This window comes from Asterias rubens, chromosome 2, assembly GCF_902459465.1.
Source record: "Asterias rubens chromosome 2, eAstRub1.3, whole genome shotgun sequence".
In the NCBI taxonomy this organism is placed as follows: domain Eukaryota; kingdom Metazoa; phylum Echinodermata; class Asteroidea; order Forcipulatida; family Asteriidae; genus Asterias; species Asterias rubens.
Window position 1 is genome coordinate 17,617,818 of NC_047063.1, and position 18,103 is coordinate 17,635,920.

The 18,103-nt window shown below is 38.7% G+C and overlaps 2 protein-coding genes across 3 annotated transcripts in view; one reads left to right on the top strand and one right to left on the bottom strand.

Moving 5' to 3' along the window:
• Positions 1-4,899, top strand: part of LOC117307002 — a 31,357-nt gene extending 26,458 nt beyond the window's left edge. Inside the window, exons 13-17 of the mRNA XM_033791620.1 lie at positions 609-764; positions 1,218-1,355; positions 2,576-2,659; positions 3,208-3,375; positions 4,264-4,899. Coding sequence (XP_033647511.1) covers positions 609-764; positions 1,218-1,355; positions 2,576-2,659; positions 3,208-3,375; positions 4,264-4,853 — 1,136 coding nt within the window. The 3' untranslated portion in view covers positions 4,854-4,899. The remainder of the gene's footprint in view (positions 1-608; positions 765-1,217; positions 1,356-2,575; positions 2,660-3,207; positions 3,376-4,263) is intronic.
• A 3,402-nt stretch (positions 4,900-8,301) lies between these two features.
• On the bottom strand, positions 8,302-15,896 carry LOC117307390 (ankyrin repeat and SOCS box protein 13-like). Of its 2 annotated transcripts, XM_033792130.1 has the most exons (7): positions 15,721-15,896; positions 13,905-13,957; positions 13,077-13,270; positions 11,750-11,900; positions 10,997-11,131; positions 10,243-10,434; positions 8,302-9,272 (listed from the first exon to the last, which is right to left on the bottom strand). In XM_033792130.1, the coding sequence occupies exons 2-7, from the start codon at positions 13,924-13,926 to the stop codon at positions 9,139-9,141; spliced, it is 828 nt and encodes a 275-aa protein (XP_033648021.1). In that variant the 5' UTR covers positions 13,927-13,957; positions 15,721-15,896; the 3' UTR covers positions 8,302-9,138. The 2 variants fall into 2 exon arrangements, with proteins under 2 accessions (XP_033648021.1, XP_033648022.1); XM_033792131.1 differs by lacking the exons at positions 13,077-13,270; positions 15,721-15,896 and adding an exon at positions 15,602-15,712.
• Between the last annotated feature and the right edge of the window lie 2,207 nt (positions 15,897-18,103).

Consider the following 18,103-nt stretch of genomic DNA (forward strand, 5'->3'; position numbering starts at 1 on the left):
GTGTGATTATCTTTGTATAACTTGATTTGTGACCATCCTTCTCCCATCATCTTTATTAAAGAAGGACTCCAAAGTCAAATTAAGTTTTGTTACTAATTTACAAGAGTTAGAGTCCCTATGAAAAGGGGTAAAATTTGTGTTTCTAACCTAATGTTAAAAAGGTGTAAAATGTCAGTGTTTATTGAAACCCTTCAAATGCAAGTTTTGTCAAAATCCAAAAACCATTCAATGCCGTACATTTCAAATACATGTATATTGTCTGTACATTTACCTACAAATAATGTTCAATTCATTCCTGAATTTTGCTGATATTCATTCAATATAGCAATGAATTTGAAGTTTTGACTGGTGCAAGATTCCCTCTTTGAAATGTACAGACCCATTTGTTTTTGCTGTCTAATGACATCATGTTAAACATTTTGGGCTGAAAGAGTATCATACAAAATGACATTTTACTCCATTTTAACGTGAGGTTAGTGTTTTGTATTTTCTCACATTTATATAAAGAGTATTTTTATTGGAAATTGGACGAATCACAAAACTTAGTTTGTTCCTGGAACCCCTCTTCAACATCTTCTTAGCAACTCTATTTTCATTTGTGTTTTTAGAGGATCCGTGCTACCAGAACTCGGGGAGTGAAAATAATGTATGCGGTTACCACGGCGAATGCCAATACGCAGCCAATGGCGATAGCGTTAGTGTCAAATACATCTGCACCTGCGACACAGGCTACGAGTATAATATCTCAGAACAAACGTGCCAAGGTAAAAAACTTATCCAAATACCAATGATAGAGCGGTCGAGTTGGCATAGTATCTTTCCTCGCCTACCACTTCTATTAGCCTAGTTTGAACCAATTCGTGGATTGGGTTTTCAGTCCCTACCTGACTGTGTGGTTTCCCTGGAAAAAATTATCTGGGGTTTTCTTACAATATTCATTTGGTTGAGTTTTTGAATCCCGTTCTAGTTGATTGTTTATGTTTACCTCCAAATTTTAACTAGGCCTGATATTTTTTCTACTATCTGTTATCAGCAAGTTTTATATTGAAAAGTGCTCAAGAAATGTCTATAAAGCCTCTAGAACTCAAATTAAATTGTCCTCCTTTTCCTAAGGAATAAACACCATGCCCGATTAAATTTACCCTGTCTGCTTCCCTTATCGTTTTATACCCTATATATATATATATATTTTTTTTTTTTTTATCATTTGAATGCAGTGTCAACAAAAACCTTAGTGGTCGTGATTTTCATGAGCCTTCTGGTGGTGGTGATTTTGATCCAGGTGTTAGTGGTATGGAAATGTTATAGAGAACCAGGGAGCCTGGTCTATCAAGCTTTACACAATTGCAGAAAAGGTTTGTTATTATCGGATATTTTCTCCCGACAATCCCTGGACTTTCCCCAGGCCTCTTGGCTGCTTTACCCGAGGATTTTTAAAGAATATGTTTCAACCAATAAGTACCAGGCTTTTGTTTCTTCTTTTTCCTAAGGGAATCAATGTGTGGTGAAGAGATTTTCAAAAAGTGGTTTAATCCCAACGAGGCCTGGTTCTTGATAATTTGACCAAGAGGAAGTCGACGTAAATTATCAAGAACCAGGCCTTAAACCACTAGTTGAAAACCGATTCAACACACTTTGATTCCCATTCATAAATACCTTTTCGGTCAAAAAGCATCAACACTTTTGGTCAAAAAGTAAAATAAATGCAAACATTTTAATTGTTTAATGGTTTCTTTCAACACAACACCCCTCCAGCTATGAAATGGTAAGGCCCTCTGCCGCCCTCGGGTAAACAACTCCTTATAAGGGAATGCTGTGCGCGTCGGGCATATCGCGTGTCGGGCACAACTGTCCCAGCCGTTGCTCTCGACCAATAAGAATGAAGAAACTGTCTTATAATCACAGGTGCAAGCTCGCGTGTCACGCCCATGTTTTAACACTTTTTACTGGTCATAAACAAAGGTTTATACACACCCACGTAACGCGCTCTCCACCAATAGGAATAGCGAAACTGTCTGAGGTATTTATGAATACATGTTAATGTCAAACTGTTTTCCATTTATTGTTCATTAACTGGATTAAGTTTTAGTACAAATTATTATATGTTTTCTGAACAATGTTATCACAATAATAATAATAATAATAATACAAGGTCTTTATAAAGCGCTCTAACTAACAGGGGAAAGTACCACAGCGCTGTACACACAAAATAAACAAAGAGCAAAGAATAAACAATGTATTGATTGTGTTGACATGAACTAAATGTAAACAAATATATTTTTAAATAAATGTATATTCTTCCTACTTTAGTCCGATTACTGATTTTGTTTTTGCCCTTGAACAAATTAAGAACAATTGTGATTAAATAACCTGAAATGTATATGTGTGTTAGGTCAGCCCTTGTACTTAAATGTTCTTACTTTTCCACAAGGAACCAAAAAAGAGATTTACACATGGTACTACCACAGCCTCACCTAAATATACTCCCACCATGCAAAGTTTCAAAAGCTCCATTGTTGCTTCTCCCTTTAACTTCAAGACAACTTCTCTCAATCTTTCTGTTCTTTCTTTTTAGGTGAAGAAGGCATAATGGTACAAGACATTTCTCCGACCCAAAGCGTGGATAACGTTCCAATTGGCACGCCAAATAACTCACGAGGTAAAAGTAGTGGCTAGTCAACATTTCTTATTTACTTTATATTCCTCTTACAAAGCTCCTTTTCATTTAATATTTGTCATAATTCTTAATTTATTTCAATAAAAAAGTAATGCAAAGTTTTGAACAGTGTTTAATGTATTTCGACAGTGAGGTTATAAGATGTACAGCAAAGTCTACACTTTTCAAAAGTGGGGGGCAACCCCCCCCCATACGTGTGTTGGCGCACACACGCGGGTGCTAATAACATTTAATGCAACTGACAGTACTCAATGTAAAATCAATTAATGTATTTCGACAGTGAGGTGGGGGACACCCCCCCACCCTAGTTCCGCCGCTGTCGGAGGTGTTCAAAGCCATACGTGTGCGGGTGCTAATAACACTTAATGCAACTGACGGTACTCTATGTAAAATCAATTAGTATGCACAAAGTGTAACTGCAAAGCAGACAACGACTGATGTTGGATCCTTGATTTAACTTGAGGCATTACTTTGTACTTTTTTTAACATCGACTTTTCTGAATGGCCTTTGACTCATCTTTTATATCCAGAGAGAATTGAAATAATTCATCCATCAAAGCGAGTCAAGACGCTGCTGTTATACTCCAACGATGACCCACTGCATGAACACGCCGTGCAGACGTTTGTCAAGTTCCTGGAGGCAGAATGTATGTGTGATGTGGAAACTCCCTCGTCATGCGAGAATGACATTGCAATGGGTAAAGTCAGCCATCTTGGTTTTTTTTCCCTTCTACCCCAAAGTCTTAAATTTTGTTCACTAAAGTTTTTGTACTTTCCTGGGGGTCCCTAATAGACCAGCAATGCTTTTTGAGGGCCTCATACTCTTTCTTTTTTAAACTTCATTTATTGTATTGCTCTATAAAGGTGACTGCGTGCTTGCTTATGATTATGTATAATTTGCATAGTGTGGAGAAAAAAAAAAAAAAAAAAGAAAAAAAAGAATTGAACAGAAGTCAAAGTCACTAAAATAAGGCCGAGTCTCAATTGTCGACTGTGGCTGTTGCTATGGGCATCCAATAGGCTTTACTGCATGTCACCATGGTGACCAAGCCATAGTCACAGATGCCAATTAGAACACAGCCCGAGATAAAGAAGTAATTTTTCCTCTTTTGGGATTATAAGTAAACCTAGATTGTGGATGCAAGGGAAGGGGGGTGGGGATTGTGCGTTTGAATATTGAATACCACTCGACTACCCTGTAGTTTTTTGGGACATACATTTAAAAAAAATAAAAAAATTACATCTTACAGTTTAATGTTAAAATTTTGATCACAACACCAAAAATCTGGTCTTCCTCAGCAATGTAAAGAATCCATAACACTTATTGTGGAAGAGAAGTGGATAGCCCCATACAGTGTTCAAGTTCATTTATGAGGCATCCTTGGTTTCGTTAAACAAATAAAGATGAACAGTAGACTCAAAATTTAGAGTCAAATTTGATCAACAGGGAATCTAAGTGTGATCTTTGTACACTCACAAGCAACAGTTGGGTCTTTCCAGGCAAGAACAAAACAAACATGTAAAGACAAGATTTTTCATGATATATGAAAGATCTCAGTAAAACTGTTCAAACTTTCTGCTTGTAGGTAAGTGCCATTGGATCAGTCGCACCTTGCAGTGGGCAGACAAAGTCATCCTCTTGTGCTCAAGGGGCACCTACATCAACTGGGGCTCCAATTGTAAAACGGCCATCCCTCCGGACATCTTCACCCAAGCCTTGGCTTACATCCTCAACAGTCTAACCTCAGTGAGCTTACCAGATAAATTCTGCGTAGCTTATTTTGATTATTCTCATCGGAACGACATCCCGGGACCTTTGTCGGTTGGCGCCGTGTTCTGCCTCATGAAACACATGGACTCTTTGTTCTTCAGGCTTCACGACATGACCCCAGGGTCACCGAGGTCGACAAAATACGCCCCGAATCTTGAAGAGAAGAATTACGCTGCGTTGAGCGCGCACGGTAAAGCGTTGCATAGCGCCATCAAGTCTGCGCATGAGCTCCAGAGAGAAGCGGCAGATTGGAACGAGAGATTGAGTAATGATTTGCTACGGGGTCGTCATCAGGATTTGCCGTCGATCCCCCCTCATCTTTTAGACAACATGAGTCAAGTTGACGACGAGGATTTTGAAGAATCGCTCAGGAAGTTGGAAAACATTAATTCATCCTGTGTTTAATTGATTCCTTTTGTACATGTTAATAAGTAGGATTTGAAACTTTGCATGGTGGAAGTAAGATATAGAAAAGTTTGCGGTAACACCATGGTGTTACCGCAAACTTTTCTATACATGTTAATAATACTCATGACAGGTCGAATGTTCGCACATGACGATCTAAGAAAAGTTGGGAGGGTAGGGTCATAGATTGGTTTTAATGTAACGCTGATTTATTGGCAAAGTTATCGATTCCAAAAAAGTTACATATCAAAGTTGCAGCTGAATACAGTATCTAGCTATTTAGAACACAGCAACAAAAAATCACAATATTTTTACACAAATGTAAAATCCATCCCTGTTTAGCGTGGTGACAGTATCTCTGGCCACACAGCATACACGAATGGACACCAACACTCAGAAATCTGAGAATTCATTTGATTTCTCAGACTTGGATGTTTTTTTATTGGTTTCTAGTCAGCTGGGGACATTATTAAATACGCTCTTCCTTGTAAAGTCTCCTACAGGTGCCCTTAGTGGTATTCACTTATCCTAGAACTTGGCATAATGATCAAGATGTGTCATGATGAGATGTAGTTTGGAAAAAATTATGTCAGATTGCTTGAATTGTGCACAAATTATATGACAGCAGTCGAATATAATTTTTTTTGCGAGAGATCAAAGACAAAATTATTAGAAAGGAATCTGAACCTGTGACATCCAGATTGACGTGCCAGTGCTCTATCAACTGAGCTATTTAGCCCTAATGTTGGTGGTCACCCTATTTTGTCAATATCTTTGTTCTGGGATGCCAATCGGATGCCATTCAACCTGTAACTGCCATAAAGCCAGGGATCATGCACTCAAATGTTTTGACGATACAACCTGGGAAGTGGTAGAAAAAGAATCACCTCAAGGGGATGAAACTTTTTATTTCAAGCATAGAGTACATGTTATCAACCAAAGGGGAAACTGACTTGGTAAATTTTACTTTTTGGCATGAACAAAGACAAATTGGCAGTAGTTGAAGTTTGAATGGCTTCTGACTGGCACCTCGGTCAAAGAAATTGACAAAACAGGGAGACCGCCAATATTTAGGGCTAGATAATTCAGTTGGCGGAGCATCGGCACGTTACTCCAGAGTACAGGAAGTCAATATATTTTGCACTCAAAATTTGTTTTCAAATTTAACCCAGTAATTTTTCCTTGTTTTTGTGTATGAGCTGACAAAAAAGGTCTAAAGACACATCACAGCAGCTTGTGGTTTAGTACTTGATAAATTTTAAAACCAATTGTACCAGAGAAAGTTTCAAACACCAGCTCAAGTCTCTTTTGTAAACTGGACATGACTTTCTTGTAACTAGCAAGTTTTTATATTTATTAGAGGGTAAAGAAAACAGATCATGTATATTTTCATTTTGTATTTTTAACAAATGTTCCTGTCACAATCTTTTCAAAACAATACCGGTAGACACAATGTGTGCTAGATGTTAATGTAGTAAGAGGTCAGATATATATGATATTTGTGGAAAATGCATTCCATTTTATGTATTTTTTTTACTCTGCCAGTGAGGATATGCAGGACTTGAATTTATCTTTGAGATGGCAAGGTCATTTTGTGAGAGGGCAAGGCCATTTTGTAAAAAGGCAATCCCATTGGAAAGTCTTATGGGAAACTAGACAAGGCCAAGACTAGGGCACCAACAACCGTGGCATATAACTCCAGGCCTGATTAGGGTTAGTGAATCGTTAAAGTATTTAATCATGTGCTTATTACAAAAAAGGTCTGATTATGCTAAGCGAATTGTTACAGTATTTAATCATGTGCTTATTACAAAAAAAAAGGAGTAAGTTTAATTCTTCAGGGGTTTCCCCATATCATTTCTCAAAATTGTTTCATAAGGATATAACAATTTCATTTTAGGGAAAGGTTACCACTCAAAACTTTAGATTTCAAGAAAGAAGTAATTTTCTACCAAAATAACTGAATTTGATTTTGAGACCTCAGAATTAGATTTTGAGGTCCTGAAATTAAGCATCTGAAAGCACACAACTTCGTGTAACCATGGAGGAAGGAAGAGAAGGAGCTCGAACGACCCGCAAAACCGCAGAGTAACAAAAGAATACCCTGACAATGCCCCTGTCTGACCAGTGGAAAAAGATAGCAGACCTCCAGCAGGATTAGATCTCTTTGTACAGAACGTGTAGTACCGCTGCTCTGCACCATTGCCTTCGTGTAAAGTTGAATCATTGGAGACAAGAATTGTGAATATACACGTTTTCCTTTACCGTTTGTGGTGTTTCACTGAAACATCATGGCATATTTTTACATTTTTTGTGACTTTCCGGTTACTAGCGGTGGTTCAAAATTTGGGTATTAGCACACGAGGGGGGTTGGTATTCAATTGTGTTTTTCAATTTGGTGGGCACAAGTGTACACAAATTGTATCAAAAAGTTGTTTTTCTGTTTTATATCCATACGACATACGACACCATAGTTAAATGAAGAACCAAGTGCGCACGCGCCAACTCACATACGCCAGGTCGCCCATTGTCTGTATAAGGTACGTGGGTGATTACGAGGTGTCGTTAAACGACCGCGGTACCACGGGTTCGACTTTTGAAGTCCTTCATTTCGAGCTCCTTCTCTTCCTTCCTCCATGGTGTAACAAGAATGTTTTGTCTTCCATTATTATTCAAATATTCACAGGTTTCTTATTTTGTGCATTTGTTGAGATACACCAAGTGAGAAGACTAGTTTTTGTAGAGGATGCAACAAATATTTACCCCCCCCCCCCCTCCAAAGAAAAAAATCCCAACATTTTCCTAGTCTGTTTTTCTTGTTACAATATTCTAAATAAAATGGGTGGTTGCAAATGATGTAATTTGAACAAGTGCAACTCTGTCAGAATACTGGGTAAAAAGTTTAAACCATATACACCTCACTGAATGCTTTTAAAAGTCGGTCTAAAGGTATTAAAATAAATGTAGTTTTTAATAAAGTATAACACAAAAGGCGATAAATGTTTTATCATACAATTGTTGTTTAATATTTTTTTTAAATAAAAAACAGTATCAGGTGCTGAATTCTATGTCAAACAGTAGCCCTTTGTAGTTTCAATAAATTAATAGTTTTTGATACAGTAATATATCAAATATATTTGCTCAATAAAATATACATGTTGATTAGTTAATAAATATATAGATTTTCGGTGTTAAAACTGTTTATTTTAAATTACAATGTGTTGGCCTATCCTTTCAAAAGTTTCATAAAGCTAATTATTGGTAGGCACACATTTTTGTGCCGACTATAGCAGAAAAATGTCTGGAAGCAAATTTGTATTCACAACATGGCAATATTTCACAAAACATGCTAAGCACAGGGAAATCTTGCTTAGCAAAAACAGGTTACCAGCCAACATTCCATAAATTTTACACTGTTGCGACTGGTGCCCTACTCATTTTGTGCTTAGTTGAGAAACTTGTCAAGCAGAATTTTCTGCTAAACAGCTTTAAGAAACAGGGCCCTGATTGAAAATATTTTCAAGTGTTTGTGCGCATTCAAAATGGATTTGCATTGTTATGTTATACTTATCCGCTTATGAGAACTGTCGACAAGCTAGCAGTAGGGTAAGCAGTGTTTATGAAATAGAAGCTGTGCTTATAGGGTCACTCTGTAAGCCAAAAACATCTGCTTACCATAACACTGGATACCACAGTTATCTGCACTTGGTAGAGTTGTGCAACTACAGTTATTTTCATAAATGGTTAATCGTAACTTGCGACTTCCAGTTAACCATTCCTACCAATTCCAATCCGAAGGGCGAGATGAAATGTAAAAGAAGCAAATGTCAACACACTTTCCAGAATCGATCAGGCTTAGAAAGTAGAGCGCATAGCCAGTCGTCACAAGCTACAAACCACAGGTGTGGCAAAAATATTTTCCGCTTAAGCAGCTATATGAAATAGGGCTCCCATACTTGAAAAGGTAAAGACAATGGACCATATTTTTGACCATGTGAGGGCGCTCTCTCAATCACTTCATTCATCCCCCAAACAGTTATTAAAGACTGGACCACATAAACAACACAGTCATCTAATCCATCACGGACCATAAGACATTTAAAGGAGCCGATACAACCCACCTCTAAAGCAAATTGAATCTACGGCGCAACAAAAGTGACAGAACGCCTATTGAAACTGTGCACCACAAATTGCGTATACCCTCGGAAGTGATAAATATACTCCTGAGCAAGCCCTCACACAGCCAAAAATACGGTGCATTAAGTCCACCTTCGACCTCTTCCTGTTACCTCCTCGTGAAACAAATATAATTCTGAAGCATCGTAGGTAATCCTAAGGCGTGTATGGAGACCGTAATCTGATGTCCGAGATGTCTTCGTATCAAGAGACGGCACTGCTGTGTGAGGGGTAACACTGTCTCTGTAGGGCAAAACATTATTGGATCATTCAATGACAAAACAACACATTGGGGTGCGCATCACCTAAAAGGCCCTAAAGAGGGCGTGGCTACCTCCCTTTCAGTGAATGCAATTTGTGACAATGAATATTTTGTGTTTTGTAATAAACTCAAATAATAACTCAAATCTGAAAAGAAAACAAGGAAATATGATCACCGACAGGTGAACCATACGAATTTTCATAATAATAATAATAATAATAATAATAATAATAATAATAATAATAATAATAATAATAATAATAATAATAATAATAATAATAATAATAATAATAATAATAATAATAATAATAATAATAATAATAATAATAATAATAATAATAATAATAATAATAATAATAATAATAATAATAATAATAATAATAATAATAATAATAATAATAATAATAATAATAATAAAATGTTCAAAAGCACATTACAAAAATCTACAGCAGCATAAAAATCAGCACAATCGAGAAAAACAGCAGAGAGTTAAAAATAACAATGTTACACATAAAATAATAAATTAGCCAAAAGGTTGTTAAAAAAGAAAAGTCTTAAGCTTAGCCTTAGAAACCACAAGAGACTGTAGTAATTGAATGTCATGATGGTAAACCATTCCAAAGTGTCGATGCAGCTTGAGTAAGCTTGAGAATATTGGTTGATTTGACACGAAATGACCCATTCCTGCCAGCAATTAGAATCCTACGACCTCTGGTTGGCTCCAAGATGCTGTAAACCCAGTGCACAAACTCTTCATTTTTCTTTTGTTTCTCTTCGCACCTTGCAAAGTCGACCAATGGCGTCACCAACGCACCATCCCAGTTTAGCTTCCAACGTAAGCTGTATAGGGATTATTCTAGAGGAGAACAGGGGGCAATTGTCTTGGCCCTGCTTACCAAAGAATTTAGCGCTTACGGCGCCCTATAAAACAAACCAGTGTTTTCGACCAACCTGCATGAGACCTTAGTATTCCTGCCACCACACTGCCACCGACTGCTATGTCAATTGGCCGTCTCCCTCTGTTGTCTGTGTAGTGGACATTTGCACCAAAGTCAAGTAGTAGGGTGGTCAGGTCAGGATTGTCTGTTGATGCCGCAACGTGGAGGGGCGTTGCGTGAATTTTGAGGGCATTGACATTAGCTCCTGGATATACAGAAGAAAAAGCACAGATAAGTATAAAATCCTTTTTTCTGGGGCAGCATATTGCGCCACAGCACCTTGTAAACATTACATGGTGCTATAAAGGAATAGATGTCATACTTCAAGAAACCAAGCTCCACAAACCTTCAGGACAAAATACAGAGCACTTTGATTTGCCCTAGGGTAGTGATAAAGCACTATATAAGGCCGTGTCCAAAATGGTGACTTAGGCTACAGCTACAGCTGGGCTAGATCATGCGGGCCTGACTTTTCTACAACACTGGCAGACATGCTGATCTAGCTGTAACTTTAGCCGAAGTCGCCAGTTCAGACACGGCCTTAGAACCTAGTATTATCTGGGCCCAATTTGATGGCTCTACTTACCGTAAGCAAAGATTCTGTGCTTACAACAAGCGTATTTCACAGGTAAGTGGAAAATGTTGGCTTCTGTACACGTTACTAGGCATTCTAGGCTTACAAGGCTAGCACAGAAATTCGGCGTATGCACGTATAAGCACAGAATTCGGCGGTAAGCAGAGCCATGAAATTGGGCCCTGTACTGTACCTGCTTTCAGTAGCACCTTGGCGCATTGGATGCTCTCTCTGAAGCAGGCAGCGTGAAGGGGAGTCCCAAAGTGTAAATCCATGGCCTCCAATTTGCCTCCAGCTGTAACCAGCTCCTGTAGGCAATCTACATGGCCTGTGACAGTTAGTAAGAATATTTTTAACAAAAGTAGCAAGAGAGATATGGGAAAACTTTGAAGAGCAGAGGAGTAAGGCCCTATGGCAAAACTGGAAAAAAAAAATGACATTTCAAGCAGAGTGAATACAGAGAGATATTGCTGTTTTGCCATAAACTGTGATGAAAGTGTAACAAGAATACTGCATCCATACATAGTATGCCTTTGAAATTTTGAAATGAAAAAATTGCCCTCAATTGACCCAGTTAAATCTTGTATAGAAATAAAAAATATTTGAGTCACACATGCAGGCTGTTTTTACTATGGAAGGGTCAAGTATTGAAAAACTGTTGGGGGCAGTCAGGTTGGCTCATTGGTTTCTTCTGTCGTTCACCTCAGTGGACCCCCGGCTTGATTCTATGGACTGAAGCCTTGCATGTGGTTTAGGTTTTCAGTTCCTACCTGACTGCTTGGGGTGTTACATCGTCGCCCCTTTCATCTCATGGCCGCCTCATATAGAGCAGTTGACCAATTCAACGATCAATCTTGGTGCTTTGTGAAATCAAGCCCCCTGGCTACTTGAGTAATGACCTTGGAGAGTAAAAAAATGACAGCTACATCATCGCCCTCTTTTTTACCTCTCATGGCCGCCTCATGAAGAGCAGTTGAAAGATTCAATGGTGGATTAGTGAGTGCTCCAAACCTCAGTAGAAGTCTCACACACTCAACGTTACCATAACTTGATGCATCACATAGTGGCGTAGAGCTGTCTATAGTCATGGCGTTCACCTTTTAAGATGGACAAGAACGAAAAACAGAGAGTAAGACGACATTGCAACTCTATACATTTATTTATTAATTCTGGCTGTATTAATTCTGGCTGCGCCAATAGACTGTGCAAGTCTCGCGTGCATCGTAGCGAGAAAACACGGCAAACAAAAACAATTTTTTTTTTATCAAATCAAATCTTTGCTTTAAATCATTCTAAATACCGAATTTTAACAACAAAAATACTCATTAGAACTTGTTTAATTTAGTTTTTAATTTTTTTTTGCGATTAATCGGTTATATTTTATGTATAGACAAAAGGAAAATTCAAAGACAAGGATGTTTATTTGATCTTAAATTTGTTGAAACCCCTGTTGCAAATCTACGCCCGATTGTGAAATTATAAAAAGCTGGGTTTTACGCGGACGCACAATGGTCGCGAGGGCGTAAGATTAACACGTGACGCAGTTTAAACAGGGTATGTATGGTCATAAGGTATATGTTATGATTATAAGGTACGTTAAACTAAAATAATGGACGAAACAAAATCTCCCCAGCGTAAAACTCCATAAGGTTGGGACCACAATGGTCCCGGAAGTTCAAATGCTTGGGCTCCATCGTAAATTTTAGAGCAGTGCACATTTTGCACAGTGTTTGCAACATCCAGACAGAACCCGGAGCCAGAGAACCAGAAGCGTTCAATCATACAGATATTAAATTACTCATGCCCAAAACCTGCAATTTTACTGGTGACAAAAGCAATCATTCTCCTGCCCCAAAACTCTGGAACAATTTACTCTGCAGTTATCCGCCTCTCTAACTCACTAAACTCATCATCGGAATAAATGTAAGCAGAGGGCCCGACCTCTCCAGACTGGCCACTGGATGGTCTGTGGAGGAGGCAGAAGCAGCTCAAGATCGCTCTATTTGGAAACCTCTCACCAGTCAGGTAGCTGTTGCAGAAATGCATGATGCTAACTGATGATGATGAACTCACTAGTAACTTCCACAAAAAATCTCTCAAAACTCACTTGTTTTATAAATCACTCATGTGCTTTACTTATTCTTTATAAACCTTTTTGCATGTTGTTTACTTTTTTTTAGTTTAAAAGCGCAGTGTTACCTTCTCTGGTTGGTAACAGCGAGACAGAGCCTAAGCTGAGGATTGGAAAAAGATTTTGAAAAACTTGTACATACCTCCGCTCCAGCTTCCAGTAGCAGCTTGACACAGCCAATATGGCCCTGGCTACATGCCTCGTGTAATGCTGTGGTTCCTTCTATAGTAGAAACGTTGACTGCAACTCCTTGTTGAACCATTAATCTTAAAGATGCTACATCGTTGTTAAATGCTGCATCATGGAGCCGTGTACGCAGACCTGATGCAAAATCACCTGAGTTTAAAGTTTATACAAATTTAAGTATGCATTATAAATTTTCAGAACTTTGGAATGAGCAAAGACAAATTTACCAGATCACATCAAACTTAGCCGGACTTTGAAAACCGCTTACCAGATAAAACAACCTGCGGTGTTAAATAATGCCCCACGTTTTAAACGTATATCTCTTTCTTAAAGACTATATTATAACAATGATCAAAGCATTTATACAGTATTCTTACAAAAAAAATGTTTTTATCGGCAGACTGAACCTTTAGGTTATGAACAATTTACATTTTCCTCCTCAGTCTTGCCTATCTTTTGTATTTCTTTTGTGTGTAATTTTGATAAACTTGTAGAGAGAAATGATTTACAACAAATAATACAACAATCAACATTGCAAAAGGAATGACAAACAAATAAATAGCCTTAGCAATATATTTGTTTCTCATTCCTTTTGCAATGTTGATTGTTGTATTATTTGACAGAAGGTTTGAATTCAATGGCATGATATATTTGATGGAAGATTGTTCCAAAGGTTTGGAGCAGCTGCAATTAGCTCACCATTGAAGAGTATCTGATGAGATTTTGTGAGAATACTTGTATCGGAGCTTGAGATGACACTGTATAACACACAATCCTTGCTTACCATGTACAATATCGTATGACATTTTGTTTTCTTCACTTCTTTACAGTTGTTTTCTGTGAATAAAAAAAAAAGACAAAGAAAAAAGCAATGAAACTTCATGAAAGGAAGTAGGAATGGAAATAGAATTGACAAGTCTGTCATAAAAAACAAAGAGGAAGGGAGGGGGGAGGGGGAAGGGGGGCATGATCATGTCATCTAATAAATGAATGGAGATACAAAAACCAAGACTGCACATTTGAAATGTTAGGCACTCTGGGCCCAATTGAGAGCTGCTTACAAGAAAAAAGAGAGTATTTTTTAATAATCATAGCCAAAAAAAACATTTTGAAAAATAGCCCAGCCCTTATTGGGCGTACTTTTAAAAAGGGAGGACGCCATTACATGTTTTTTAAACTTGGCCTTAGAGAAAAAAAAGAAGAAAAACAAATCCCAAAACAGTTTACCTTAAGCAAAGAGCGAAATAAAGAATCATGGAAAACAAAGCAGAAGATTACAAAATAAATAACATATTATGAGAGATCAGTAAAACGATAATAAAAACACAAAAAAACGCAAAAAGAAAACAAAACATTTAGCGTCTCCGCCTCCTCCTCTCCACTAGTCTTGGAGTGGTCAGTATGTGAAATGGTCACCGTGTGAACACAATGTGATCTCAGTGTGTTTTCTGTGGGGACCAACTATATTCAAATCACACACCATTCACACAGTTTTCATAGTCTGGGAGTGGTCACAATGTGAAATGGTCACATCAATAAATAAATAAATAAATAAAATAAATAAATAGTCTGGGAGTGGTCCTAATGTGAAATGGTCACCTGGTGAACACAGTGAGATCTCAGTGTGTTTTCCGTGTGTACCAACTATATTCAAATCACACACCATTCACAGAGTTTTCACAGTCTAGGAGTGGTCACAATGTGAAATGGTCACTGTGTGAATACGTGCGATCTCAACGTGTTATTTGGGTGGACCAACCATATTCAAATCACACACCATTCACACAGTTTTCATAGAATGGGAGTGGTCACAATGTGAAATGGTCACCGTGTGAACACAGTGTGATTTCAGTGTGTTTTCTCTATGGACCAACTACTTTCAAATCACACACCATTCACACAGTTTTCGTAGTCCGGGAGTGGTCACAATGTGAAATGTTCACCGTGTGAATACGTGTGATCTCAACGTGTTATTTGTGTGGACCAAACATATTCAAATCACACACCATTCACACAGTTTTCATAGTCTGGGAATGGTCACAATGTGAAATGGTCACATCAATAAATAACTAAATAAATAAAATAAATAAATAGTTTCGGAGTGGTCACAATGTGAAATGGTCACCGTGTAAAAACAGTGTGATAAGGTTTATTGCGAATAGCAAAATATCAATAGAGGGCGCTGTTCAACCCACACAAAGGTATAGGGGTTGCGTGCGCGAGTCCTAGAAACTGCATAGAAACCGCCCCATATTCCTTCCCACAATGCATTGCGTTTCTGAATCGCGAAAAAACCTTTTCTCATTGTGTTACAATCTACTATGTGGTCCAACCATCTTCAATTCACACACCATTCACACAATTATCATATATAGTCAGGGAGTGGTCACAAAGTGACAATGTGAAACTGAAATGGTCACCGTGTCATAAGCACAGTGTGATCTCAGGTATGTGTTCTGTGTGGAGGAAATCACACTTCACCCATCATATCACCAAAATCACCAACACTCCATTCCAATCAATGTCATTGTCAATGTTGACACGCTTGACAGTTTGGGATCATGATGTCGAAAAGTTCGACTCCCTCGTTTAATGTTTACCTCCATTAGCATTTAATTCCAAACACACAATTCTTCACGTGGGAGTACGAGTGGGTCAAAACGGAAAATCATCACCGTTCAACTTCAAGACTAGTCTTTAGCATGTTTATAATAGACCCCGAGCCTGACTGCTGCAGCATCTTCCCGATCCCCCCACACTGCAGGATCGAAGACCAACTTGTTCATGTACGGAGCGGAGGAGGAGGTAGAATTTTGGATCTGTCATGTTTTGAGCAGCCAAAGTACAGACTTATTTCAAGTCTGATATCGAGGTTATTTCTCTGCATTAGCTATATCATGAAGAAACAAACCAGGATCACCGACTTGCAACCAAGTATAGCCCGAAGAGGACGTCATTCAGTTATACAAACTCATACGTACGTCGAATGGGCTGCATGCGCGTGTAATAACTTTTCGGATATGTTTTGCTGTAAAACTTTTGTTGAAGGATTTAAAATAGATGTGCAGGAGAAGGGCGCGGAATTAGAAGCAGCCGGGCTCAGTCCCCCGGCCGGAGAAAGGAGAGAACTATAGCCTTTTAAAAATTATTTTAATAAACTTTTGCTTCAACCAACTTCCTTTGACTTTCCAAGGAGAGAGAAAGAGACTGTAGTATTTTCTTTCACATTGTACGGATTGACCCTTGAGGAGCCGTGATGTTTACCCAGAAAAGGGGGGTGTCTGTCGGGCCGGGGGGTGGGGGGGGGGGGGGGCAATGCAGCAAAACTTTTGTCTGTCGGTTGATACTTGTATTAAGAAAAGTGTTATTGGTCATTTTCAACTCGGTTTTAGGTGGTTCCTCCGATGTTAACCCTGAAAGGGGGGGGGGGGGGGTGTCTGGCGGGCCCAATGCGGCAAAACTTTTGTCTGGCGGTTGATATTTGTATTAAGAAAAGTGTTATTGGTCATTCTAACTCGGTTTCAGGTGGTTCCTCCGATGTTAACCCAGAAGGGGCGGGAGGGGGGGGGGGGGTGTCTGCCGGGCCCAATGCATCAAATTTGTCTGGCGGTTAATACTAGTATTAAGAAAAGTGTTATTGGTCTGGCAGGCCCAATGCAGCCAAATTATGAATCTAGGGCCACAAATTAAATAGCATACACATTTTCAGCCCTACAGCTGGAGTCGTTATTATTGTATGGGCTCTTAAAGTTTGAAAAAATACCACAACGACGCGCGGCTGTCATCCAGGGGCGGAGCTCCAAAAGAGAGAGGTTTTGGCATATTTTTATCTCGGAGACGATTTGGAGGATGGATTTAATTTTTGGTGTGTGTTCATTTTAGCCATAGTGGAACAGTTAGACGAAGTTTCATGTAAATCTGAGCAGGATGATTTGACAACTGGGTAATTTCAACCCATAGGTTTGTACAGTAAACATTTTGGGGAGGGGGTGTCTGGCAGGCCTAAATTTAAAATGCAGCAGAATTTTTTTCTGGCGGTTGTAATTTTACTTAGTATCGTGTTACTGACCGTTTCCACTTGGTTTCATGTGGTACCTAGAATCTTTGATTCAGCCCATTATTTTGCCTCTTTGTTGGGGGTCCATGCGCCACACGCAGCGGGGTTTCCCGGCAGACATCCATATCTGACTACGTCAGGTAATCCACTAAATGTTCCTATACTCAAATATTGGTTCCTCGTTCCTTTAACCAAAGTGCTGTGGGCTGCCGGTCTAAATGTATAATGACATTTTGTTTACGTATAATTACCCATTTTTTTTTTCAACAATCTCCTTAACCACGCCTTTCCATTTTTTTTAAAGAAAGTTTTTATGGCCAAAAAAACTTTGAACTTGTTACAAAATCGACCGTTGGTCAGGTCGTCGCTACATCAGTGGAAAGTGCTCCCCACAGTGAAAGGCCCATTTTCATAGAGCAGCTTCTGGCTCAAGGAAACAGAAAAAAAATGCTGTGAAAATAATCATGCTTAGCAAAAATAAGCAAGATCAGTTATAGGTCATAATAGTACTATATAGACCCAGGGGACGCTGTGGTCTACTCCTCATACAACGCCTCGTATACGACCGATAGGCCTAATGGAAAATTTTGAAAAAATAGTACAGTGCCCCAGTTACTGGGTCGAATATGTAGGGGATTTGGCCGTTAAACATGGCTAGCTATGTACCGTTTCATAAAGCTGTTTAGCAGAAAATAAATTCTACTGAGCGAATTCCTTTGAAAGAAAGATATTAGTCGAGTACCGAGTCACATGTTAGGCAAGAGTTTTATGTGCTAGCAAGCTTTTGTGCTGAAACATGCTTCATGAAATTTGGCCCGCCCGGTAGCTTTAACCCTTCAACTGTGATACGACGTCAAACGTATCCGTTCTTTGTAACGCGCGCCGATAATGTAATGTACAGAACGGCAATGTACGTGACACTTGAC